The sequence below is a fragment of the Pteropus vampyrus genome, unplaced genomic scaffold, assembly GCF_000151845.1.
Source record: "Pteropus vampyrus isolate Shadow unplaced genomic scaffold, Pvam_2.0 Scaffold66, whole genome shotgun sequence".
NCBI lineage: Eukaryota > Metazoa > Chordata > Mammalia > Chiroptera > Pteropodidae > Pteropus > Pteropus vampyrus.
Window position 1 is genome coordinate 1,993,119 of NW_011888847.1, and position 27,655 is coordinate 2,020,773.

The 27,655-nt window shown below is 36.9% G+C and overlaps 1 protein-coding gene and 1 pseudogene across 1 annotated transcript in view; one reads left to right on the top strand and one right to left on the bottom strand.

The window, feature by feature from the left end:
• STPG4 (sperm-tail PG-rich repeat containing 4) overlaps nt 1-27,655 on the top strand; it is a 40,885-nt gene that overhangs the window by 5,194 nt on the left and 8,036 nt on the right. Inside the window, exons 2-5 of the mRNA XM_011361320.2 lie at nt 1,223-1,282; nt 2,386-2,643; nt 11,664-11,728; nt 11,944-11,998. Coding sequence (XP_011359622.1) covers nt 1,223-1,282; nt 2,386-2,643; nt 11,664-11,728; nt 11,944-11,998 — 438 coding nt within the window. The remainder of the gene's footprint in view (nt 1-1,222; nt 1,283-2,385; nt 2,644-11,663; nt 11,729-11,943; nt 11,999-27,655) is intronic.
• Nucleotides 19,754-19,869, bottom strand: LOC111740632 (annotated as a pseudogene).

Consider the following 27,655-nt stretch of genomic DNA (forward strand, 5'->3'; position numbering starts at 1 on the left):
ATGCACTGTTGCTTTGTTTATGCAGTTTCATACTAATAACAAAAGCATTATATAAATGAAAGTAGAAGTCAATATTTTAATGACTTTACCTAGTGGGAATAGCACAAAAGGGGAAAACCGAACAACTGTTCTGTTGACAGTTTGAGGCTGAAATAAATGTGGAATAATAATAAATAAGTATGGGGAACGTATTGTGGAAGACAGGAGCATCCTTGGAAACTGAAGAATTCCAAAATATTCTGCTTCTTAACTTGGCAGACAAGATGTTAAAAATAAAAACTGCCCTTTATTATTAAGGACTGGTTGTGGTCTCAAGTGTTTATATGTACAATGTCTCATTCTCATGCCAACCCTGGTATGCCTTCTTTTTATAATCCCAAGAGGAAGCTGGGTCTAATAAGGGGTAAGTAATTTGCCTAGTGCTCTTAATTAGTAAGTGGCAGAGCTGGAATCAAGCCCAAGTCTGGCTACTCTATCATTCTGACTCAAGGTGCAGGAAGCAGAGATCACCCCTGCACTGCTCCCTACATTCACCTGCTAAAAGTAAAAATTAGTGGAAGTGATTATCATTTGGATTTTCCCTCTTCCTTTTGAATGTTCACAATGTGACAAGAGTGACAGCTGAAATTACAATCACCAAACCCAAGATAGTTGTTGTCCACTTCCTTCAACAAATACAGCACAGAAGACATTGTCTACAATTGGGAATGTCATCTTTATTACTCTCTTTTATATTTAGGTTTTCTAAAGCAACATCTAAAGACATAATATCTGTATAGCCCACAACACCAAAATCTGCCATCTCTCCCAGTTCATCCTCATCTGAGAATGAGCTCTCTTCACCCACTAAAGGAGACAAAAGGATCGAGCCATAAATCTTAATAACAATTATAATGATACAATTTTGGATTTACAAGACTCTTCTTCCCAAGAACACCAAAATTTGTCACATCTAATTATCTTTATGAAATCTCTGTGCGATGGGGATGTTTATTGCTCTAATTTTTTCAAAAGGAATTTAGATATTTAAAAAGCACTTTAAATCACAAAATAGCAATTTAAGAAATATTACAGGCAAAATTTATTATGTAGCTTGTATTTTAATTCAGGCTGACTAATTTGGTGCAAGTATTCATTTCATCAAGTAAATATTTTATAAATTATTTTTAACTTACAGAGATCACCTGTCAAATGAATAAGCACATTTTATGTTTTTTAATAGAAGCCAATCCGGAAGACATCATCTTTTGAAAGAGAAGGATGGTGGAGAATAGCATTAACAGTATGTACATTTTCATTTTCATTTGAATAATTTATTCAAATGATTGTTGACCCATTAATGTTTTAATCAATCTTGCCTTTTAAGTCACTAACACTTAATTGTAAGGAAACAGTGGGCTGTATTTCACAATTATAACTTTAGTATTAGCATATAAATGAGAAAACTAAGTTTTGAATTTAAAAATAAAAGCTTAGAAAAGTAAAACAACTCTAGAAATCTAGTTGCTTTACAGAATATCTAAATAAGATCAACCTAGTTTATGACCTTGGTGAGATTACACAAGGAAGAAACAGCATACATTCTGGAGAGGTTTTTGGTTTTCTGTTTTTATCTTAGATGGCATGGCTAGAGCCTATGATTACTTTTGTTAATTAACATGGTTAGTGTATAAAATTCAAGGTGGTGATCTATGAAAGTAAAATGACTAGGAGATTCCCTCTATATTGCAGAAATATTTTTCTATCCTCATCCTTCAATAACAGAGGGTCCCCGTAGGCCAAAGCCTTCTTGGATTTGAACTCATTTTAATGGTAGAACTGAGATGATCACTCAGTGGAAAGATGGCCACAAAAGCAGCAGTGACTAAACTTACAGTTCTGGCCATTCAGCCACATTGTGGTTGGGATTGGAAAGTACCCCACCCCTTATTGGACTAATTAGATCATATGTTCTGCCAGTTCATCCTCAGTCTCACGTTACTATCCTGTAGCTTCCCACTTGAGGGCTAGACAGAAACATGTAGCATCTACTAAGCAGAAGTAGGATAACTTTTATTTAGTCGAGAAACATCCTGAATGGTCTCACTAGAGGCTTGAGATATATAGTCAAATTGAATCTCAAGTTTAAGTATCTTTGATCTTTAACTTTTTAAGAAGTTAAAACTTCAACTATGGTCATAACCCATTTACTATAATTCAGCAATTGTTTCAGAAAGGAAATAATCATGATTGTCTTGAAATACTGTTGTGTCCAGAGTGTTTACTATATTTGATAGAATTTTATTAAACTTTAAAACAAACAGGTGTGATCCTTCCAAGAATGCTGCTTTAGAAGATGTTAACAGTTTACACACTGATCTGAAAAATGATGTCAATTTTCCACAGAATACTCCTATCCCTGGCACTTACCACTTGAAAACTTTTATTGAAGACTCCCTATCAAATCCAGTGGCAGCAACCTACAATTTTAAAAATGAAGGAAGAAAAAAACCACCTCTTGTGCAAAGAAACAATCCAGTCTTAAATGACCTTCCCCAGTACATGCCTCCTGACTTCCTGGACTTGTTGAAGAAGCAAGTGGCCACTTACTCATTTAAAGACAAACCGCGGTCAAGCCCCAGCACACTGGTTTACAAAGATCAGGTAAAGCACTACTAGCAGCTAGGTTTTTGTGGGAAAGTTACCAAGAGCCCTGGGGAAAATGTTCTGTGTATTTAGAGTGTATCTTCTCCAGGAGAAATTAAAGACCTTTAGGATGCCTGATTTTCTGCAGGCATCAAAGAAGTGCTGCTTAATTTGCAAATATGTACAGCAAGAGTTTTTTTTTTTCCCTGTGAGGCCTCCTTAATCCAAGGAAAGGATGCGGGGAGGGGATGGAATGTTCCCTCTTGGGGGACTCTTGACAGGATTCTCCCAGCTAGAGGTAACTCTGGTATCTTATCCATGATTGGGCCATACTTCTGGTCTCTTCAAGAAGTTTATATGGTATACCCTCTTCTTTTAAAGAGAAAACTCTGCCTTTTGGTAAGTAGAGCCCTTATTAGATAGAGTGTGACTATAACTATATACCATAGGGAAGCTTCTTCCAAAATTTCTTGTAGAAATGAGCACTGTGGTACCAGGAGGGTAAGAGTCTACTCTCAGTTCCACCAGTTCATTTATGACATCGATAATATAGAGTACTGCTGTCCTTACAGCCCTGTGCTAGGCTCTGTGGAGGGAAGCTTTTCTTGACTTGGAAATATGTAAGTAACAATACAACAGCAAATATTTCAAATGCTGAGATAAATAGTGTAGCAGGAAATGCCAGGGGAGAGTTCAGTGTGGGCTGAATTGAAAGGCTGGAAGTTTCCCTGGATAAAGTAGAACTCAAGCTGGACCTTGAATAATACATGACGTTTATGTGGCTCTTAATAGTTTACTGTGAGCTTCCACATATATTCTCTTAGGAGTTCTTCCGAAGCATTCTGAAATAGGCAGAACAAATGTTATCCCGGTTTTACATGCAAGGTAGCTGAGATAAATAGAAACGAAGTAATTTGTTCAGAGGTACATAGCTAATAAGGAGGGGAGGTAGTACTTTTAAATGAGGGCTTCTGAGCCCAAATTCGGTGCTCTTTGCAGTCTGCCCTGTGCCTCTGTACATGAATAAGGGGCAAGGGCTGGACAGGTAGAACCCGAGTTGTGTCTTGAGGGAGGGGCATAGCATTGTAAAGGGCCTGTTCAAGGGACTGGGTTGTAAATTGGACTTTGTTACTTGGGACTTTGGGCTTTAATATCTCCCATTTAAAGAAGCTAGTAATAGTACCAACCTTATCAGAATATCGTTGTGATAAACTGAGAAGAAATGCGTTGCATCTGAAAGTTAAATACAAGTGCTTATGGTTATGAGGATAGACAAGGAATTTTTCCGTAGGATGAGCACATGTTGCATCTAACATGTAGACTCTTCCTACTGCTTTGCAAATTATAGCTTGTAAGAGGACAGAATGATAAAAGTTCACTGGGTAAATCCTATCCTGCTTGCTTCAGAGAATGAATACAAACGCTAAATTTTACTTAGACTTATGGCTTGGTATCAAGTTACCATGCTCCATGTGGAATCGTTTCTTGCTTTTAGGGGTTTCTGAGGGTAGGCCAAGACCCACTGTTGAAAGGAGAAAACACAGGACGTTGGGATTAGGCAAAATTTAAAGCTTTAAAAGACCAAAAGAATTTGGCTTACTCAGAGAGATGGATCAAAACCTTCTGAAAACATACTTTTCCTGTTTCTTTTTTTCTTTCTCCCCTTTCTCCCCACCTCCCACAAAGGACTGAACTCCAGAAACTGGAAAAATGTAATGTTTTCTTAATTTTCTATTTCAAAGGTATTATGTTCATAATAGGAGAGATACTTAGATGTAACACTGTTTACTCACTAATAAAATTTATAATTCTGGTTTTTTAATAACAGAACTCAGTAAAATAATTTGAATTTGAAGTAGCTATTATATACATTATTGCTACTTAATTAAAATAGAACAACAGTCTCAAGCTTCATAATTTTAAATAGAATATTCACTCATTAGAGCTGTTTATTATTTGTAAAAGTTTTTACTATTTTTAACATCTTTATTCTGAAGCATGTAACTCAACTAGAAAATTTGTATCAAAGAATCTTATTACGTATATACACATATATACGTATATTTGAATATGTGTGGGTGTATGTATATACTCATCTATATCTGGCTCTTTACAAAGAGTATTTGAGATAGCCCTATAATTTTTACAATAATTTCTTATCAGAGAAAAAATACATTTTTATTGTAGACTCTATGTGTGAAAATGGGACCATCTGTCTCCGTACATATAGTTTTGTGACGTGCCTTTTCCCCAACGTTTCAGTCATCCACTAACCCTGGGGTTATTCCCCTTATTTCTGGATGATTTTAGCTCCCTTCGTTCCCTGTCACTCTTTCCACTACTCTTGTCATAATTTCAGTACACATGTACATGAACTTGCAACGATCTCACTTCTCAGTTTCTTGAACTCTCCTCTATGTTAGCCACTCACTCCTTAGATTTTTTTCAAGACCAATCATTTCAACCCTCCATAATCTCAACTGCATGCACCCCACTGATTACTCCTAATCTTTTGCCTCTATTACTCTGGTTTCCCAGCCCTAACAATTGTTCTGTTTTCCCTGATCTATAATCCATTGACCCTATCACCTTTTCACTGCTTCTCAACTTTACTATGTTTTCCCTCCTTGCAAAGCTTAAATTGTATAATGAATGATCAGAGTTACTGCCTGCATACATCCTCAATTCCCTTGTCCCTGATGGCACATATGACTTGTTTGACAAAGCCACAACCTTGGTTAAATCTAACTCTTTGGGAACTTTGTACCTGCATCCATGTAGCTGAATGACTCGTCTGATTTTACATTCTTCACCTCACTGGGCAGTGAATGGACTTCCCGAGTCTGTTTACTCTCCCACTCTCCCGAGTGGCTTTATCTCACATCACCTCTCTTTCCAACCCTTGACACCTTTTCCTCAATCCTCATTTTTGTTTTCTCTTCTTAGCTGTTTGCTGGTTAAGCTCCTTCTCCCTGATCTCTTTTTGGAGCGCCCCAGGCCCTCACACCTCTTCCTCATCTACACTCTTGCCCTTGGTGATCTCATTTGGAGTCAAGGCTTTGAACATCACGTATTTGTTTATAATTTACAAATGTGTTTCTGGGTCCAGACTTGTATATCCAACTACCTTTTTTACTTCTCTGCTTGTATGTCTAATTCAGGGTTTCTCAACCTTGGCACTATTGACATTTTGGACAGGATAATTCTTTGTTGTGTGTGGGGCAACCATCTTGGGCTTTATAGGATTTTTGGCTACTTCCTGGATAATTAGATGCCATTAACTAATTAGATGCCATTCTCGATCCCTCCCCCCCACCCACCCCCAGTTTTAAAAAACAAAATTGTCTCCAGACTTGCCTAATGCCCCCTGGCGGCACCCCTGTACCCCTTGGGAACCACTGGGTTTAAAGCTTTTCAAAAGTAGGCGTGATATCTCTGAGTGGTGGTTCTCAGGGTCAGCAGTTCTAATGTGAACTGGCTTCATTCCAGGCCTCATCTCTTACTACTCCCTCTCACTTTCTCTTCCTGCCCCACTGGCCTCTTGGATGCTTCCCCAGTCTGCCACTCCCACTCCCACCTCAGTGCATTTGCACTGCATCTTGCCAGTTCATTGATCTTTGTTAGCTGTGTTTATAGCTATGATGATGATATCTCAGAAGACAAGTTAATGTGCAAAGTGCTCCATGGTAAAATAACAACTGAAGGGATTTTCGACAGGATGGTTTTTCACTAAGCAAGGTATTGTTAGAGAGAAACTTGGTGCCCAAGAAGGGTCTGGCAAGTAATACTGCGGGAACTCAACTTAAATGTTGGGATAATGAAGAGCAAAACAAAGAGAAGATGGAGCAATTCATTGTGCATTTAAATGAAAAAAAAAAGGGGGCCCTCATAGTTGGTTCATTTAGCAGATATTTTTGAGGCTGAATTCTCAAAGAGCAAGTGCAAGGCAAAGCAGTAATTGCCACATGCAAATTTGTCAAGAGAGTGGCAAATGAAAATGGATTTTGAAAGATGAACAGAGAACTTATCTCAAGGACTGGGACTCACTTGTAGTTCTTATTTCACTTGGAGCTGATGAAAATTAAAAGCTATTAATAAAATTAAGAACAATATCATTAGTATCGTTAGGTAGGCTTCTTTCTGAGAAAGTCTTACGTTGTCTATTTCTCAGACCATAAAGAAATCTGAGCAGAGATACTTCCATATGACACAACAGACTTGACATCTCAGAGAGAAGTTACACTTGAAATTTCTACCAATAGTACCTAAAAATATTGCATCTACCAGCCCTTTGGCTGCACTTGCTGTATGATTATTCTGGCAGGGCTTCTAAAGCAGTGAAAAAATCTGTTTCTTTCTGTCCTACCTATTTATGGATCTGGGTTCTCAAAACATTGTCATACCAAGAGCCTAATAAGTAGGGTTGATTTTACTCCAGTTTTCCGACATTGATGGTATTAGTGCAACACAACTGAATTAAGTATCCACACTAATATCATCCTGTCATATTGTATGACTCCGAGCAATTGCAAGATTTCTGATTACTTAATCAACAGGGACTGAAACATTAATTAACTGGAATCAGGTTTTTTTGTGTGGGCACGCTGTCTAGATTCTCTGAGCCTTACGTTATAAATGAAGAACTGAGCCACATATGTAGAAATTAGGAAAATGTATATGTATATATAAAATCTCCAAAGACAATGGAGCCACCCAGATAGTTTGCAACAAGTTCTGCAATGTGCAGAGAAACAGTTTCTTACATAAGGCAGCTGACTATTAACGACTTTATGGAAAAAAGTCCTATTTCAGTTATATTAAATAGCAAAGAATGACCAAGTAAAGTAGGACAAACACAGAAACTACGGGTAACCAATATTCTTTTTTAGACTAATGGTGTCTAAGAGTTTTTTCATGTATACTTTATTGCAAAAATCTTATGTGGTTGCTGACTGTAGATGAATAAACAACTGCTTTAAGGGCTTTTTTTTTCTTTTTCACTTTTCAGTTCTCTTTTTTCTTTTTCCTTCTGTGTATGTGTGTATATGTACATGAGGGAGAGAAAGAGAGCATGTGAGAACACAAGAACAAGAAGCATAAAGCATATATGCAGGGTTTAATGTAAATAGAAAGCAAGCACCCATGTGACCATCATCAAAATTAAGAAACAGGAATTCGTGACCCCCCAAAAAGCCCCTTGTTTAAAATACATATCTGTGCTTCTGCAATAGGATAAAAAAAATACCCATTTTGGGGGGTGTTTATTAAGTCAAGTGAGCAATGAACAAGGCACAGGTGCATCAGGACAATGTGTGTATTTCATCATAAAATTTGTATTTACCATTATTGCTATATTCATAAAAACCTGCCTCTACAATCAAAACTGTATATCAACATGTAAAAGAGAGATGCAGGGTAAAATATAATAGCAGAACTTCCCTATGGAAGAAAATGTCAGGATATGGATTCCTCATTTTCAACAAAGGCGATATTGTATTTTTAAATCTGATTTTAAAATAATAGGGGGTGGAGTGATTGTTCACTTTGTGAAGGAGTCTCCCAGGATTTTGTGATATAACTCCTTCCTTCAGCATAGGAAATTCTGGAGGTCCAATCAGTCTTCTCTGGCTTCTTATCGTGCTTCCTTCTCTCCCTCCCTTCCTTTACATATCCCACTCTATGTGCTTACCAGTTCCTGGCACTCCCTTACTTCATGTACCTCTGGGCTAATAGCCATAAACTCAGGGACAACAGAGCCACCTAGGAAGTTTGCAACAGGTTCGACAGTGGGCAAAGACAAAGTCTCTTCTGCACTGTTTCTCCTTAGAATACACTCCCTTGTTCTCCTCAAGGAAGTCCTTTCCTTAAAACCCCACTCGAATCTCATTGTCTTTGTCATCTTTAGATCACCCAGTTGGATTATTTAATTATTTTCCCCCAGCTTTATGGAGGTATAATTGACAAAGCTGTATATATGATGATTTGATATATATATATATATTATGAAGATTACCACAATCACAAGCTGAATAACATACGCATTACCTCACATAGTTACCAGTTTGTGTGTTTGATGAGAACACAGATCTATTATCTTCGGAAATTTCAAGTTACAATACAGTATTATTAACTATTATCACCATGCTGTACATTGTATCCCTAGAACTTATTCATCTTATAACTGAAATTTTGTACTCTTTGACCAACATCTACCCATTTCCAACCCCCCACCTCCCACCCCGGTTTCTAGCAACCACCATTCTACTGTTTCATGAGTACAAGCTTTTAGATTCCACGTGTAAGTGATACAAAATGTTATTTGTCTCTCTCTGTCTGGCTTATTTCACTTAGCCTTATGCCCATCAGGTTCATCCATGTTGTTGTAAATGGCAGGATTTCCTTTCTTTTTATGGCTAAATAATAATATATATTTATATTATTGTTCATATATATTTATATATCACATTTTCATTATCTATCATCCATAAGCATTTGTCCATTGATGGATCCTTAGGTTGTTTCCATAGCTTGGCTATTGTGAATAATGCTGCATTGAACACAGGAGTGTAGATATATCTTCTAGAAAACTGATTTTGTTTCCTCTGGGTATATATCCAGAAGTGGAATTGCTGAATCATATGGGAGTTCTATTTTTAATATTTTGAAGAACTTCCATACTGTTTTCCATAATGACTGTACTATTTTACATTCCCCAAGAGTGCACAAGTGTTCTCTTTTCTCCACATCCTCACCAATATTTATTATCTCTCTTTTTTTTTTTTATAATAGCCACCCTGACAGATGTGAGGTGATATCTCATTGTGGCTTCAATTTGAATTTCCTTGGTGACTAGTGATGTTGAGCACCTTTTCATGTACCTGTTGGCCATTTGAATGTCTTCTTTGGAAAAATGTCTATTTAGGTCTTCTGCCCAATTTAATTGGATGATGATGATGATGATGATGATGATGATGATGATGATTTGCTATTGAGTTGTATGAGTTTCTTATATTTTTTTAGATATTAACACCTTATCAGATATATGGTTTGCAAATACTCTTTCCCATTCCTTAGGCTGCCTTTTCATTTTGTTGATTGTTTCCTTTGCTATGTAGAAGCTTTTTACTTTGATGTTATCCCACCTGCTTATTTTTGCTTTTGTTTGTGCTTTTGGTGTCACATCCAAAAAAAATTATTACTAAGACCAATGTCAAGGAGCTTTTCCTCCCTATGTTCTCTTCTATGAGTTTTATGGTTTTGGTCTTACATTTAAGTATTCAGTCCATTCTGAGTTAATTTTTGTGAGTGGTATAAGAGAGAGGTCTAGTTTCATTCTTTGGCTTGTGGATATCCAGTTTCCCCAATGCCATTTATTTATGTCCTTTCCCCATTATGTATTCTTGGGTGCCCTTGTCAAAGATTAGTTGACTGTATATGTGTGGGTTTATTTCTGGACTCTGTATTCTGTTCCCTTGGTCTATGTGTTTGTTTTTATATTGGTATCATATTGTTTTGATTACTATAGCTTTGTACCATAATCTGAAATCTGGAAGTGTGATGCTCAAGCTTTTTTCTTCTTTTTAAGATTGCTTTGACTTTAGGGTCTTTTGTGGTTCCATATCAATTTTAAGATATTTTTTTCCTATATGAAAAAAGCTATTGGAAATTTAATAGGCATTTCACTGTATCTGTAGACTGCTTTGAGTAGCATAGATATTTTAATAATATTAATTCATCCTCTCCAACATTTGTTATTACTTGTTGTTTTGATTATAGTCATTCTAACAGGTGTGAGATGGTATCTCACTGTAGTTTTGATTTGCATTTCCCTAATAGCTAGCGATGCTGGCATCTTTTCAAATATTTGTTGGCCATTTCTATGCCCTCTAGGGAGAAGTGTCTGTTCAGGTCCTCTGCCCATTTTTTGATTGGATTGTTTGTTTTTTTCGTTGTTATTGAGTCATATGAGTTCTTTGTATATTTTGGATATTAGGCCCTTATCAGAGGTGTTGCTTGCAAATATATTTTCCCATTTGGACGGTTGTCTCTTTACTTTGTTGATGATTTCTTTTGCTAAACAGAAGCTTTTTAGTATGATGTAGTCTCATTTATTTATTTTTCCTCTTTCATCTCTTGCCTTTGAGGTCAAATTCATAAAATCCTCTTTAAGCCCAAGGTCCTTTAGTTTAGTTCCTATGTTTTCTTCTATGCATTTTATTGTTTCAAGTCTTATATTCAGGTCCTTCAACTGATTTTTTAATGTTCTTTTTTTTTATCTTGTAACTTTACTGCATTTATTGATTAGTTCTAACAGTTTTTTTGGTGGAGTCTTTAGGGTTTTTTACATATAAGATCATGTCTTCTGAAAACAGGTTCAATTTTACTTCTTGGTTTCCAATTTGGATGCCTTTTATTTCTTTTTTTCTTGCCTAAGTACTTTGGCTAGAACTTCCAGTGCTATGCTGAATAGGAATGGAGCAGGATGGGCACCATTGTCCTGTTCCTGATCTTAGAGGAAGAGCTTTTAGCTTTTCATTGTTGATTAATGTGATGTTAGCTGTGGGCCACCTAGTTAGTTTTAATCTCTCCCTACTTCTCAAATCTCTAATCTGTTTTTTGCATTGGTTATATTGTTTTATATTAGAATTGTTTATGTATATGCCTTCTCACTTCTGCTGGTCAGGGACCATATCTCTTCCCTACCACATCTAGTGCAGTTCTTTACCCACAGAGCAGGCTCACTCGATCATGGTAAAATCGATTTGTTGAATCTAGTACATTTACGATATGATCAATTGTATAGCATTTTTCAATACATTATTTCAGGCATATGGTCATAAAATTCACCATGGAAAGTAAATATCTGTGGACTGTTTTGAAGCTCCACCTTTGAAAATGTACCTTTTCTACTATTAAAATAGAGAATAAATTATATAATGTATGGTCATAAAATAAAATTATGAATGACAGATAATAAAATGAAGTGAGTTTAAGACCTGTATTAATCTATTATTGGTGTCCTTGTCCATTCTATGTAGTCAGTTAAGCTTTCACCAGGGCAATATGATCTACTTCCTGCACCAGTTCCCAAGTACGCTTCCAGGTAATTATATACTTATTGAGTTGCTTTTAATAATTTCACTCATGCTTTTCTATTTACATGCTTAACAACCAATACTAATGGCTTTTAAACCTCACTTATGCCCATCACATCTAGCTTAGCACTTTAAAATATTTAATGAGAGATGGGGAATAAATTAACAAAGATCCTCACATAAAAAATAAATTTAGAAAATCATATCTTTTTTTTTAATATAGGAGCTTTGTATTTCGTTCTACAGTTCAAAGATTTCCAACAAGCTGCTTCACTCCTGTAAGTATATTGTAGGCAGTTAACTCATGATGAATTTGATATTTAAAATATGTAGTGATTCCTTCTGATATGTCGAGATTAACGTTTTGCTCATCATAGTAGGTAAGCAATGAATGATTATGTAATTGATTTAAGATATACTTAAAGTATACCTGAAGATATACCAGGGATTTCAATGTGTGTGTCAATTTACAGAAGAAAAGTAAAGGTTCCTTTACTTTCTCTAGGTCTTGACTCATACCAGCTTCTCAGTCATCCCTAGTCACCTGTTCAGATTTTCCTGTTTCTACCCTGCTTCTTCAATTTATTTTTCTCCATAGCACTCATCACTGATACACTTACTGCATTAAAATTTTTACCTATCCCATTTTTATCTGTCTCCTCTACTAGAATGTAAGCTTCATGATGGTTGGGATTTTTGTCAGTTTTTGTCCTGTATACCTAGAACCTAGAAAAATGGCTAGCATGTATTATTTATTGAATTAACTAATTAATAAAATCATCAGAGATATTAAATAAATCATTGTATTAACAACAAAGAGGAAAGATATCTCTAAGTTCTTTTCTTTTAAAAATGTGAAAATGCTTTCCTGTTTCTAAAAATTTTCAAATACATGTACATGTGTTATGATAAAAATGAATTCTTTTAGATAAGTGACCAGTAAGATACCACGAGATAAATAATTATATAAATATTTAGAAAGAATGAGAAAATATGAAATTATTTTGGGATGATTTGATAGACTATAGTTATTTATTTGTAACTAGAAACTCAGAGGGGAGAAAAGATATACATCGAACATCTGAAAGAGGGATTAAGATAACTGAGTTCAGAAACAGACCCTGGAATATATAAGATTTATATATTTGATAAAGATGGTATGACAGATCAGTAGAGAAAGGAAAAGATATTTTGTGCTTAATACTTGTTTAAATAACTTAGAATAAGCAAGTTGGATTTTTCTCATACCACATATTAAAATAAATTCCATGTAAAGAATTCAGTACTTTAGAAAACATAAAACCATAAAACCAGGAGAAAATATATTAGCACATACCTAATTTTAGGATAAGGCAGGTTTTCTGATATAATAGCAATGGACGAATTGCAAAGGAAAAGAAGTATTAGATTTGATTATATAACATTAAAATTTTTGTGTGTGTATTAGAAAACTGTAAACAAATTCATAGGCAAATGCGAATTAGCAAAAATATTTACAACATACACGGCAGTTCAAGGGCTAATGGCCTTGTCTAAAATTCTCTTAATCTGTAGGAAAAACACCAGTAGAAAGTAAAACAGATAAAGGCCATGAATGGACAATTTGTAAAACAAGAAATTCGGATATCCAATAAAGGTGAAAAAATTTTGATGTCATTAACACTTAAGTGAGAAACTAAAAGACTGGTTAAAAACTTTCTGTGTGGGGGTGGTATGGTAGGTTAAATATGGTAGGTCCCCGAAGGTATTTCCATGTCCTAATCCCCAGAATCTATAAATGTTTCCTTATATGGCAGAAACTTTGCAGATGTGATTATATTAAGTATATTGAGATGTAGAAATTATCCTGTATTATCTGGTGGGCCCTAAATGCAATTGCAAGTGACCTTGTAAGAGAGAGGCAGAGAGAGATTTGAGAAGGGAGGAGAAGGCAATGTGACCACGGAGTCAGAGATTGGAGTGATGTGGCCACAAGCCAAGGAAGGCAGCTGCCATCAAAAGCTGCAAGAGGCATGGAAAGGATTTATTCCTGGAGCCTCCAGAGGGAGAAAGGCCCTGGTGACACTTTGATTTCAGTCCAATGAAACTGATTTTTTTTTACTTCAGGCCTCCAGAACTATGAGAGAATATAATTCTGCTGTTTTAAGACACCAAATATATGGTAATTTGTTACAGTAGCCACGGGAAGCTAATATAGGTGGAGATTATTTCCAGGTGGGTTTCACAGTGGATGGATGGGGTGAGGACCAGGTTTTTCCTTTCAGTAGACCATAAATGTTTGTATCTGTAGACCTTTTCTCTTTGACCCATTAGTTGCTTCTGAATGCCCCCTCAGCCTCCTGCCTGGGTTATAAGCCAGTTGTCAATGTTCTGGGAACTGAGTGGGATAAGGGGCTAGGAGCGGATGGGGCTCTCACTATTTGTAAGGTAGACGTTCACTTAATCTTCACTAAAGGCCCCTGTCCTCACAGTGCCTGGGGCTCCTGAGTCCAGACATCTGATGCAGTCTCCTCAGAAATGAAGCCATCTATTTTCTACAGGGATGTGGGATGGGTTGCTACTTGACTTCTGGAGAGAAGATGTTCAATGAATCCTCCTGCTTTCAGCTCCACCCTCACCCCCACCTCAGAGGTGCCTGATGCTAAACTCCCTGAGCTGTCCTTGGTGTCCGTGCAGCGAATCAGTCTGCTTCTCGTTGGCACGCCCTCTCCAGGCACTTAGCCTTTGATTTTCTCCACCCTGCCATGCCATGTCAGGTACCATTATTCCAGACTGTTTCACTTCTTCCAAAAACATGTTATCTCTGTTGGCTGTTGTCTCTTCTCTTTGCTCTTTGTGTATGTGTGTATGTTCATGTATACAGGTATGTATGTGTGGGGGAAAAGAAGATAGTTATGCCTGTTTTATTTGATAAGGAAAGAATGGAGATAAATGCATTGTGCAGTTGGCTTTGGCAGTAAGCAGTCAAGACACCACTTTTCTTCTCCACTGGGTGATATTGTATTTCCTTTGAAATACAAGCTTTAAATGACTGCCATGAGTTACTAAGGATTTGTTTACTCTTAGTAAAGAGATTCAACTAAAAATAATTTACTGTTAGCCTGGTATGGGAAATAGCACAAGGCAGTTGATTTTGCCTTTGTTCTCATGGCTTTTATGGAGAAAAAGATTTTTGGAGATCCTTATTCCGCCATTTTCATTGATGTCACCTCATCTATTCCATTTTATAAACAAAAGTGATTCACTGATTTGGAACATCCTGTCCTTCAACAAAGTGAAAAGACTACTTTCATGAAAAATGTTCCAAGACAAAGAAATAGCCCAGGGCTGTCTTAAACATGCATTCCTAAAACAAACTTATGGGTTTGGTTCAGATCCACGAATTTGTATACTTCAGAGAACAAACTCTTTTGATGCTAGCAGTGGGAGATGGTGGCGTGCAGTGTGAGTATGATAAAGAAATGATGCTTGCTAGAACATTATCTCAAACCTTCTTGAGATAAATGCATTACTCCTTAGTCTATTATAATATGCCATTCAGCCTTTATCTGAAAAACTATTTTGATTGATTTTATTCAGCTTAGAATGATAATTCGGTTTAAATTTTATCATTCGGTCTAAAAATTAGCATCATAGTCACAGAACTGTTAAGGATTCTTAGAACTGGTAGGAACTTTATAAATCTGCTGCTCCTACTGTTAGGATCAGCTTTGATGATAAGGCTGACCATCATTCATTGAATGTTTTCTGGTGCCAGTGACAATCATATCCGGTTTCAATTAATCCTCACAGCAACTCGATGGGGTAGTATTTATCATCTCTATTTGATAGGTCAGGAAATGGAAGTTAATTGCTTGAGGTCGCACATTTATTAAGAGGTAGAACCAGAGTGTTAGCCATGTCTATGGTAACCTCAAAACTTGACCTCTAAGCTGTGTTGCTAGTAAGTGAGCATGATCTTGTATGTTTAGAGTTGATCTGGGTTCAAATCCAAGTGGCAGACATTCTGTTGTCTCTGGAATCACAAAATACCTGCTGATGACTGAGGGTTGTTCATGGGACCAGATTGGCCCACTTGACCCTCTTTGCAGTAGGATGATTTCATATGCAGGAGGCTTCTCTCTCTTGGAAGGGCTGTCTGCCAGCCTGCCTGTTAGGTCCCAATCATCTAAGATCCTTATGATGGATGAATGTAGCTTAGGCTCCTGCTGGGAACCTTGTACAATGGCTTTTTTTAACTGGCCATATTTTTTTCCTGGGATGCTTTTAGGGTGTTAGAATTTTCAGTCTTTTCTCAACAAAGCCTTTTTGTAAAAAGCTTGACTCAACTGAGTATAGCTGACTTCAACAGAAGTTCTCTGTCTCTTCAATAAATCATCTTTTTTTTGGATGGCGATGTGTGTGAGGCCCACAGGTAGGCATTGTTAAACATTCAAAGGCAAATGAGACATTTTATCAGTGTTCTTTCTGCCTTCCTGAAGGCCAGGTACCCTCTAAAGTCAATAACTCAACCAGTGAGTACACATTCCAGCTCACACAAACAAGAGTCTATGATTCACTTCACAATGCGTGTGTCTGACTGGTGTGGGACCAAACAGCTTAGCACGTACAACTTGAAACAGGGTACCCCAAATTAGACAGTGACGACTCAAGTTTAAGATTATCTGTTGATAGAAACACATGTACTTTCTTCCTCCCAACAGCCATCTCCCAAATTTTCTGATGTGTTCACTTGTAAGCTTCCCAGCAAGTGCCTACTCCAGGCAGAGAAAGGAGATAAGAACAGGAGTAAAGAAAAGGCTTGCAGGAGGAAAGGGACACTCGCACCTGTCCCTTCAGAGCTTACATCCTAAACAAAAGTCAGAGAAACCGAAGTGCCAGCTGACCTCTTACCTTTTGGATCCAAGGGCTTTTCCATAAGGCATTCATTGTTTGAGAGGCCCAGAGGGAAATTTGTGTTTACATCTCCCCCACTCACTGCTGCAATGTCTGGAACTCCACAGTAGGGATCTTGATGTGAGAGCCTATGAGCTGAGACATGATGCCTGTGCCCTTTTGATTTAACTGTCGAAAAATCTTGCGAGGGGATTTTTCCTTTTGACATGTCCTCTTTTAAGTGCAAAATCTCCTAGGAGAAATGTATTGATCCAATTTATACTAAGGTAATAGTGACTTATTAGATTATCTTCCCTCCCTCACCATGCTCTTAGGAATAGAGATGAGATGATAAGAATTAGGGTACCTGGGATAAAGGATGGAACTGAAAAAGAGGGAGAAATGTAAAGAAGGGGTTTTGATTTTTCGACATTTATATCTAAACTGTTCATTCTGTGCACAAAACGTGTGGTGTATTTTTAGACACGAACCTTTAGATGATTCCACAAAAGCATCTGCAAAACAAGGAAAAATAAGATTTACAAAGGGTTGCTATGCTGGAAATTTTCACAGACATTTTTCTTGTGAAATAGATGAGTCAGTTGATTCTTATAAGAGAATCCCATTTTGACATAAATGCGAAGTAACAGTTTCAGGGAAAATCTACAAGAATGAATGTTAAATAGATGGAGTTTATGTTTATGTGGGATAAACTGATATAGTGCAATTTGAATACACTAGCTTTATGTAATTATGGTCACAATAGCTATTTGATTTAAAGTTTTTATTTTCTATGCTAAAAGTAATATATGGTTTTCTGCTCAATATGGCAAATTAGCCACATACATCAATCTCCTCTTACTCTCAAATCCCAATAAAATGGTAGTAAAAGGACAAATAAATTCTCATGATTAAAGAGGAAAAAAGAGAAACATCGGCAAATGAGATTTTAACAATTTTTGGATGATAGAGATTGAGAAAGCCACAGGCTAAAAAGCAAATGAAGTTTATTTAGAAGAGATGGGAACCTGTTTGTCCCTTAGAACCACGGGGTAGCCGGGGACTAGGAGGGAAGGTAAGGTGAGACTTGGGACGCAACACCAGGAAATTAACCAAAACCGTGCATACATAGTAATTCGGATCCAGAAGTCCCCTTTTCTTTCCTCATGTGGAGTGCTGGCCTTTGGACATTTGACCCTCAGGCAAAAGATTGGTGGAATTTACCCTCTGGAAAAACTCAATGAGCCCAGGGGAAAGAGAGCCCCATCTTGACATTTAGGGAACCCCAGGAAAAACACTGGCTCATCATTCAATTGCTCGATCTCAACACATCCCAGCTACATCCCAGCTGATCTTCTACCAGGCAAGTGAGAAAAGCCTCTAGCATCAATGAAAGATGGAGATAAATAGACAAAAAGATGGAAACCTGGTTGAAAACAGAATGCAGAATGCAGGAAATAGAGGGGGAATATTTTTTTTCTAAAAAAAAAAATCCAATTAGTATCCACAGGGAGAAGAAAAGGGGAAAATTATTTTCAACTTAGAATTCTCTGTTCAGCCAAACTATCAATTGTGAAGACAAAATAAAGACGTTTGCAAACACGCAAATCTCATAAAAATTACCTTCCAAATGTCCTTTTCAAAGATGCCACTGTTGATAAAATGTAGTAAAACAGAGGAGTAAACCTAGAAAGAGGAAAGCATGAGACCTAGAAGAAAGTGGATCCACTCTAGTGAGAAGATGTCCCAGGTGGACCACTGTGCAATTGGCTGAGAGAGAAACCGGTCTACACTAAGAAAGCACCTAAAGAACTCCAGAAAGAATGTCGATTTTCTTCCTTTTTTTTTCTCTGCAGTTTTAAAAACATAGTTGTGATCATAATACACTATAATCTTATTTTCAATTAGCATGCGTTTAACTTTCATATTATTAGAAATTCTTTTAAACTTAATTTTTACTGGATAAGTAATCAAGTTATTACATCATAATTTATTCACCAATTCCCCGGTTGATGGTTAATCTCCTTTTCAATTATTCCATGTACAGAAATCTAAATATAACTTGACCCACTAAAAAAGACCTATTAAGGTGAACCTATTTTAAATAGAATCAAAATTTCGAAGTAGTCAATAAAGTTTGATTTGGACTTTACTTTAAAAAATTAAACTAAAAATTACAACATAAGATAAAAAATATATCTTATAATTACAACTATGCTTGAATTCTTAAATTAACAAAGAAATTGTATTGATTTTAGTATATTTTTGACAATATTTTATAATAGTACAATGACATCTTTCACTTAATGTTTGACATTCTAATGAAATTACAGAAGACAAATTTTAGAAAAAATATATGAAGCTTCATCAGTTTTCCCAAGGGCATCTCCTCTGATATTTTGAGTCATTCTTTACCGAAGTGCCAATAGTGTCACAGCCCTCGTCCATCTTCTCTTCTTTGTTGTTAACTCGCCTAACTTTGTTGGATTCTATTGGTCAGTCTTTGACTTTCCCCATGATTTGGGCACTTCTTTATCACATTTATCAACTTCACGAAACCTTGCATTTTGGGGGTAAAATTTGCATTTTTACTTTGAAGTGGATTTGCATTTTATTTGCAATGTATTATTGAATACCATTTAAAATGAGGGAGAGAAGCTGACTCACAAAGACACTGACCTGGTGGAGGCCAGTGCTAAGCAGGGAGAGATATTTGAATAGGGTATAATTTTATAAGTGGTCAGCTCATTGGAGAATTCTTTTGTGTTATGGCAACATTTGTTTACATTTAGATCAAAAGATTAACACTATGATAAGAAAATGCATAGTCTTTTCTAAATTTGGGCATCATTTTTATAGATTATCATAAATGAGATGTTCGAGAGTAGAGATTATATTGCCAAACCCTTTTAAAAAGTATTACATTAAGATACGTCTCTGCCAACAATCAAAACAGTGACCATCTCATGAGATCTTGCTTATTGTTATGTAAAAAATAATATTTGTTTATTTAATAGTAAAACAATGGTATCTCATTATTTTCATTTAATCTAGGAGCTGAGGTTACACATTCCATTTATTTGTTAACCAGTTACTTGTGGTCGTTCCTGCATACTTTCTGGTCAATCTTTTTTTTTTTTTTTTCCCTATATTATTTATGCCTGCAGCACCTGGTCTTCCTAGGTGGTCTCCCATCTAAGTACTAACCAGGCCCAACCCTGCTTAGCTTCTGAGATCAGACATTGGGCTTGTTCAGGGTGGCATGGCTGTAGACCATGACTGTGGCTCCACTGGAGTGTGAACCCAGGACCTTCTGCATGTAAAGCAGACGTGCTAACCACTACACTATAGAACCACGTCTTCTAGTCAGTCTTTACCCAGTTACCTATTGGGTGGAATTTTAGCATTCTTTTTTTGCTGATTTGTATAAATTCTATAATGAAAAGATATTAACACTTGTATTTGCTGATTTTTTTCAGGGATTTTGCTTTTTACTTTCATGCTTTTATATATACAGAAGTTTAAAATATAAAATGTTTATGTCATCAAATTAGAAAGTTTGTCACCACCTTCTGAAGTGTAAGTTCCATGAAAGAAGGGTCTGTCTTATTTGTTAATGCCTAGTACCTAATACAGTGCTCAAAGAATGTGTTGAATTAAATCAGCATATCTTTTCCTTTTTTATTTCTCCCACCACTTAAAAAATTCCCTCTAGAAGCATGATATATCCACTTACATGTTCTTTCATTTATTTGGCATTTTGACTTTTTAAAAAACTTGTAACTCTTTAATTCTTCTGAGATGTGTTTTGTGTGTAGTGGCATGGTAAGGTCATAGTGTCATTTGAGCCCTATTAACTTAGGACAGGTTCTCTCATTGTTGGTAGACATGAAACCTATAATCACCAGAAATCTGACCTGTCGATCTGGTGCAACATAGTACGACCTACAGACATTCACCAAGTCACTTTAAACCCTTTTGAGAACGAGGCAGGTTATAAAAGATGCATACATACAGGTGCACATCTCTTCCTCCTACCTTTCCATCATCCGTGAAAACTAGTCCATTGAAATTTGTTAATTATTTATGCATAAACTCTTCAGGAGCAGCCTATTAAAAAATTGAATAGACCATGTTAAGGCATAGCAGATTACTACATGACTTTTTAGTTGTAAAAAGTACATTAACTTTGAATTTGAAGATCCTCTAGGATCTTATGTGCCTGAAGTCCTCTCAGGAGCCATTTTCACTTGTTGAAAAATGCAGCCTTCTTGTTTGTGTCAAGGAATCAGTTGGTGAATTATATTTTGTCCCCGAAGTGTAGGTGGTTCTCAGGAGAATTAGTTGGAAGAGATTTATCAGGTTGGAAAATGGTTTTTAACCTTCAAATTACTAGTGTAAGGTTGTATACTTATCGACTATTTCAGTTATTGTTAAAATTATAATTGATTATGGGTCAGCATAATTGTTTTCTCCACAGGGAAAAACTGAGAAGGAGAGTATTTATGGGCGTATATTGGGATAGATGCCGGAAGACATGTTCTGCCATAAGTAAAAAGGTACTTTTAGTACCCAGAGAATAAAATTGTATTGGAAACTCCTACCAGCCATTATTTACTTTTTAAATTAATTTACTTAATTAAAAGTCTTTACTTAATTAATTAATTTGCCACCATTTCCTTTTAGCACCTTGATAATAATGACCAAGCTCCAAACCCCAAAACCCAAAGGTCCAGTTCCCTCATAGCAGGGAACTAGATGAAATACTAGCCATTCTTATCCAAGCAAATTGAACAAAGTAAAATTTGTCATTTGTGATTTTCCTTCCCCTCACTCCTCCCTTTTATTTAACTGCTTTTATAAATGATCCAAATAAATCTCTTGACCTACCCTAAAAAATTACATGAATTTTGTTTCCTCCTGAATATGTTTCAAAATGTGGGCATTAAGGATATCAGATATTCTCTAAACGTCTTTGCACATATAGGGGCCACTGATGATATTATTTAATATTTCTATTAAGGTAAAGAGGAGTAAGGAAATTTTTCTTTTTCTCAATCTTTTTGCCCCCATATCTGCCTGGCATGTGGATTGTAGAGACTCACTGCTTTTCTTGTCTGTTGCTGGTGGGAGTACACACTAATGCAACCCCATGGAAAGCAGTTTAGCGGTATATATTAAGCTATAAAAACTGTTTATATCTTTTAGCCCACTAATTCCATTTGTAGAACATCTTGCTGAAGTAACAATCTTATATAGGGAAATATTCATCTATACAAAGATATCATTAAGGGATTATTTATAATAGCAAGATAACAACAGCCACAATTTAATATCCAACAGAAGGGAAATAGTTTAAAAATGTATTACATATCCACTCGAAAGAATATTTTATGACCATTAAAACAATTTTTAAAATTATAAAATAGCAACAAAATTTTATGATCTACTATCTAGTGAAAATGCAGGATACAGATAGAAATGTATATTATGATTAAAGTAATGTAAGAAAAAATTTGAGTATAAAAAACAGGAAATGCACCAAAACGCTTTTAGTGGCTGTGCTGGGATGCTGTGATTAAGGGTAGTGGTTTACTTTCTTTCTCTCTTTTCCATTTGTTTTATAATTTTTCAAAATATAATTTTTTAAAGTCAGAATGTAGATAATGTTTGAGGGAATATTTTGTTACTTAAATAAAAATAGTGCCACTTACTATTACTTAATCGAGACTCAGTCAGACATGTGATTTTGGGCTTCTAGTGATTTGCTGAGCAGTTTCTTTACAGTTATTATTTCTCACAGTTGTATATAAAATGAAAAATGAGACCTCCGCATGTTTTCTGACGGTAGGAATAAAATTTTACAGTGTCAAATAAGAATGGGTTTCTTTTATTTAATGTCAGAAATATTTCAAGATGTTTCTGTATTTCTTAAAAACTGACAAGCCTATGAAGAATAAGGAAAGGATTAGATAAACAGGAAAGAGTCTGAACAGATACAAATGAGTGTTATATGATTTGTCTGTTATAGTTACATTTAGTAGTAGAAGTTTGAAAAGGGGATAGAAGATCTGTGGCATACTCTCTGCGTTAAAACTAGCATTATGAAAGAATGCTGAATCATTCCAGCTGTTTTTGCATTTAAGGAGTTAGTTCAATTAAAAACTAAGCTAATAAAGGGAAACAAAAGCAAAGATAAACAATTGGGACTTCATCAAACTAAAAAGCTTCTGCACAGAGAAGGAAACCAGTAATAAAACAAAAAGACTACCTACTAAATGGGAGAATATATTCATGAATGATATATCCGAAAAGGGATTATATCCAAAATATATAAGGAACTCATACAACTCAATCACAAAAAAATAAACAGCTTGATTAAGAAATGGACAGAGGACATGAGGAAACATTTCTCCAGAGAAGTCATACAGATGGCCAACAGATATATGAAAAGATGCTCAACATCACTAATCATCAAGGAAATGCAAATCAAAACAATGAAATACCACCTCATGCTAGCCAGAATGGCTATTATTAAAAGGTCAAAAATAACATGTGTTGGCAAGGATGGGGAGAAAAGAGAACTTTGTGCACTGTTGGTAGGTCTGCAAATTGATGCAGCCACTATAGAAAATATTATGGAAATTCCTCAGAAAACTAAAAATAGACATAATGTATTCCACTTTTGGGTATTTTTCTGAAGAAAATGAAAACACTAACTTGAAAAGATTTATGCACCCCCGTGTTCATTGCAGCATTATTTGCAATAGCCAAGATATGAAAGCAACCTTGGTGACCATCGACAGATGAATGGGTAAAGGAGATGTGGTATATACATACGATGGAATATTATGCAGCAATGAAAAGAATGAAATCTTGCCGTTTGCAACAATATAGATGGACCTAGAGTGCATTATGCTAAATTAAATAAGGCAGACAGAGAAAGAGAAATACAATATGGTTTCATTTATATGTGGAACCTAAAAAAAAAAAAAAAAACAAAAGCAGATTCCGAAACAGAGACCAAAAGGATGGTTTCCAGAGGGGAGACCTGGTGAAAAGGTAAAAGGGAACATAGTCAATAAGGTTGTGATAAGTTTGCCTGATGACAGGTGATTACTTAGAATTATTGAACTATTATTAGAACTATATTGTATACCTGAAACTAATATAACTAATATAATATTGTATACCAAGAATACTTTCTCTCTTTTTTTCCCCAAGAATACTTAAATAAAATAAAAATAAACTACGAAAAATTTCCAGCTAGTTTAAAATGTCATGAGGAGCAGGAAAATAATAAACACAGTCAGATTAAATAAAGCCAAACAAATTGATTTCTACTTGAATGGAATCTGAAAGTTAAGTTGATTTAAGCAGGTCTCAGTCTCAATTTCCTCAAAGATGACTTCACTTGTAGGTATCATTTTTGGGAAAATATAACCTTTCAAATATAGTTACAGATGTACTAGGATTTTAAAGAAAAAGATAGCCTGGCAATTTTTCTTTTTAAAAAATGTGTGCAACTTTTCCAATGGTACTAACACCATTGTTTTTAGTCATAGATCCCTGCCTGGCTGTGAGTGTGAAGAATTTCCTGTGCTCCTTTCTTACAACAATATCTTGACACAGAACAGGAAAAAGAGAATGTGTTAGGATTTTTTTCAGTTGCAAGTGACAGAAACTTCTCCTGAATTAGTTTAAGCAAAAAATAAAACCATAAAGGTGAGGTGGAACTTATTGGTGCACGTAGCCTCTGGCAAGTGGCCACTGATTTACCTTTCTCTGTCCTTTGGACATGCTCTCTCCATGAGCTAGGGAAGACCACTTCCGGCAGCCTCAGATGCACACTTGCCTGTTTAGCACGGGTGTATGAAAAAGCAGGTTCTTCTGATTAGCCAGGTGATAGTCCTGTGCCTGACCCTAGTCCAATCACTGACAGGGAGTAGAGGCATAAGTTCCTGAGCAGATGTAACTACCTGAGATTTCTAACGATGGTGGAGCCTTTTCTGCTCCCAGGGTCATGTAGAAAAGGGAGATGGGCCAGTGAACACCTGCAGCAATTCTGAATTACCTGGGGGTCCCTGGCACATGCGTTCCTGTACAAGCTGCACCTTTAGCATGGGCAGGGTTGTGATCACTCCGTGTTACCCCACTGCACAGCCCTCTACCCTGAAACCCAGACCGCCACGTTTCTCTCTTGGCAATAATAAACAATATCGAGCTAGACTTCCGAGGTATGTCGATTCTTAATTTGAATAAGTTTTGGCCCCTGACAGATTTGCTTCTATCCCACCTACCAATATGCATGTCTCCCTTCTTTTTCCTCTGAACATGTAGACTAATAGTTACAGAATTCTAGAAGTCCCTGAGTCAGATACACCCTGCCACCCTCCTCCTCCTGAATTCCCAGAGAGACAATTCCGGCTTCTCTCTGTGCCCACTCCCCCCACAGAATTCTACCCTCCTTGCAGGGCCATTCGTTTTCTTTTTGGCACAAAGTATTTCTCCTCTCACACTCATCCCACCAAATTTTGGGGAGATCATTTTTACCATCCCGTGTAGTAATTTCAGTTTACGTGACATATTACTTACGTTTTACATGTGTATCTACAGGCATTTGGGGCCATGAATTTCATTTGTGACCCTTTCTTCAAATATGATTCATTGAAAGTTGTTTGTGCCTAGAATCAATGGGGACAGACTACGTGCTTGTTCTAAGTTCCCTTTAGCTTTATGATTAAAAAGTAAAACCAGCTTAGAACCAAGTACTGACACCTCCCAGCACAGAGAAGCAGGATCAATAACTGGCTCTGGCTCCCACAGCCAAGGTGCCTCACTTTCTCTTCTGTTAAATGGAGGTAATAGCGTTTCCTACACTATTATGAAGCCATTGTGAGATAAATGAGAGTGAGTATGTGAGCTAGAGGCGAGGCAGGTAGGGGGCAGCTCTCTGACAGTGCCCAGGGTCCCGGGGGCACTGGCAGGGCGAGGCCGTGGGGACTGTCAGCTGAGCCTGCTTCAGAGCAGGCTGGAGAGGCACCCTGTTAGACCAGCACACCTGCCTGTGAACAGAAAGGCTTCTTCTGGAGGCCGAAGACTTGCAGGAACTGGAAATACAAGGGTGACATTTAACATTTTACTTCTGCAATTAAATTGTAAAACCATTCTTAGTGTTAATACATGTGTAAAAAACAATGATGTGGTAACTGTTGAGAGAAAGCCAAATTTCATATCCCTAACTGCATTCTTGATAGACGCCTATGCACTATTATTTTATTTAAAAATTAAAAAATTTTAATTAATTAATTAATTAGTTAATTAATTAATTAATTTGTGATGCAGTGAATTTGTCCCTACAGCATTAAACATCCTCCTCTCTGGGCTTGCCCTGAAGGCCCTGGCTATTTTGGCCTTCTCTAACCTTTCCTATTACATACTGCTTCCTGTACAAACCCTTCCTCCATCCTTTTTACTATGTCGACTCTTCCTTTTTGTTCTTTAGGGTTCTGCTCAAATGTACTTCCTTAAGGGCTTCTCGGTCCCCTCAGGCCAGATCAGTTTACCCTCTTATATGCTCTCTTTTTGTGATACTCCACACATTTGTCATTATATTTTTTTGTAAGGTATGTATTCGCTACTAGAATATAAGTCCCACAAGAGTGGGAAACATGTCTATCTTTCAACTAAGACTGATTTCTGCTGCCAGTAACAAAGACCCCAAATAACAGTATTGTAAATAAGATAGGAACGTGTTTCTCTCTTATATAAAGTGCCTGCAGTAGGTAGCTTAGGGCTGGTGTGGCAATTCCACAGTATCCGATTTCTGTGTGCTGCTCTGCTAAGCACAGCTTCCATTCCCATGGCGTCAGAGAACCGAGAACATGGGACCAGCTAATAGGCAGGAGGGCAGGGAAGATGGACAAGCTGCCTTCTCCTTAAGGATGCTCCTTGGAATTTGCATATACCTCTTCTACCTCCATCCTATTAGCCAGAAATTAGCCACGTGGCCACACCTAGCTGCAAGGGAGCCTGGGAAATTAATTTCTATTCTGGGTAGACATGTGCCCAGTTAGAAATTGTTCTAATACTCAGAAACAGGAAAACAGATATTGGGAAATAATCATATACCACTGTATTTCCAACTCCCAGCACACTGTCTGGCACATTGTGTATTAGTTGAATGAAGAACTGAACACTTGTATATTTATTTGCTAGGGCTGTTGTAACAAAGTACTACAACCTGAGTGGCTTAAACAACAGAAATGTATTGTCTCACAGTTCTAGAGGCAAGAAGTCCAAGATCAAGTTGCCAGCAGTGTTGGTTCCTTCTGTTCCATGCCTCTCTCCTAGCTTCTAGTGGTTTGCTGGCAATCTTTGGCAAGACCTCTGCCGTCATCTTCACGCAATGTTTTCCCTGTGTGCGTGTCTCTGTGTCCAAAATTCCCCTTTTTATATAAGACGCTTTTCATATTGAATTAAGGCCCATCCTAATAACTTCATCTTAATGAATTCTATCTGGAGTGATTCTATTTCCAAATAAAGTCACATTCTGAGGTACTGGGAATTCAAAAGTCATAGGACATGAATTTAGGGGAGACACCAATATTGAACATAATTCAATGCAACAAAAATTCATAGGATTTATGGATTTGGGAAGGACATAATTTGGCACATACAAACTTGGGATAATTTCATCTACTCTCACGCAGTCTTTCAGAGAGGCACCTGGTACCTTTCAACCCCTGAGTGGTGTTGTGTAGATTAGCCAGTTCCACCTCTCAGCCCTGGATGAGGGGTGTGTCCAGTGGGGCATGGCAGGACTTACCGAAGGCCTATAATGGTGCTATAATGGAGCACCATGGCCCAGTAGGGGTCAGAACCAAATAAGCTTTTTCATGGTATAACAGGAACCCAGGAGCACTCCAGAAAAGTCAGTAAATGGAAAGCTCCAGCCCTTGGTAACATCCTGTGGCCCACTGAGATCACACAGGCCAGATACGCCTGGTTTAGAACCTTGGAGCCAAGAGGCTAGCTCAACCCTCACTCAGCACCACCTC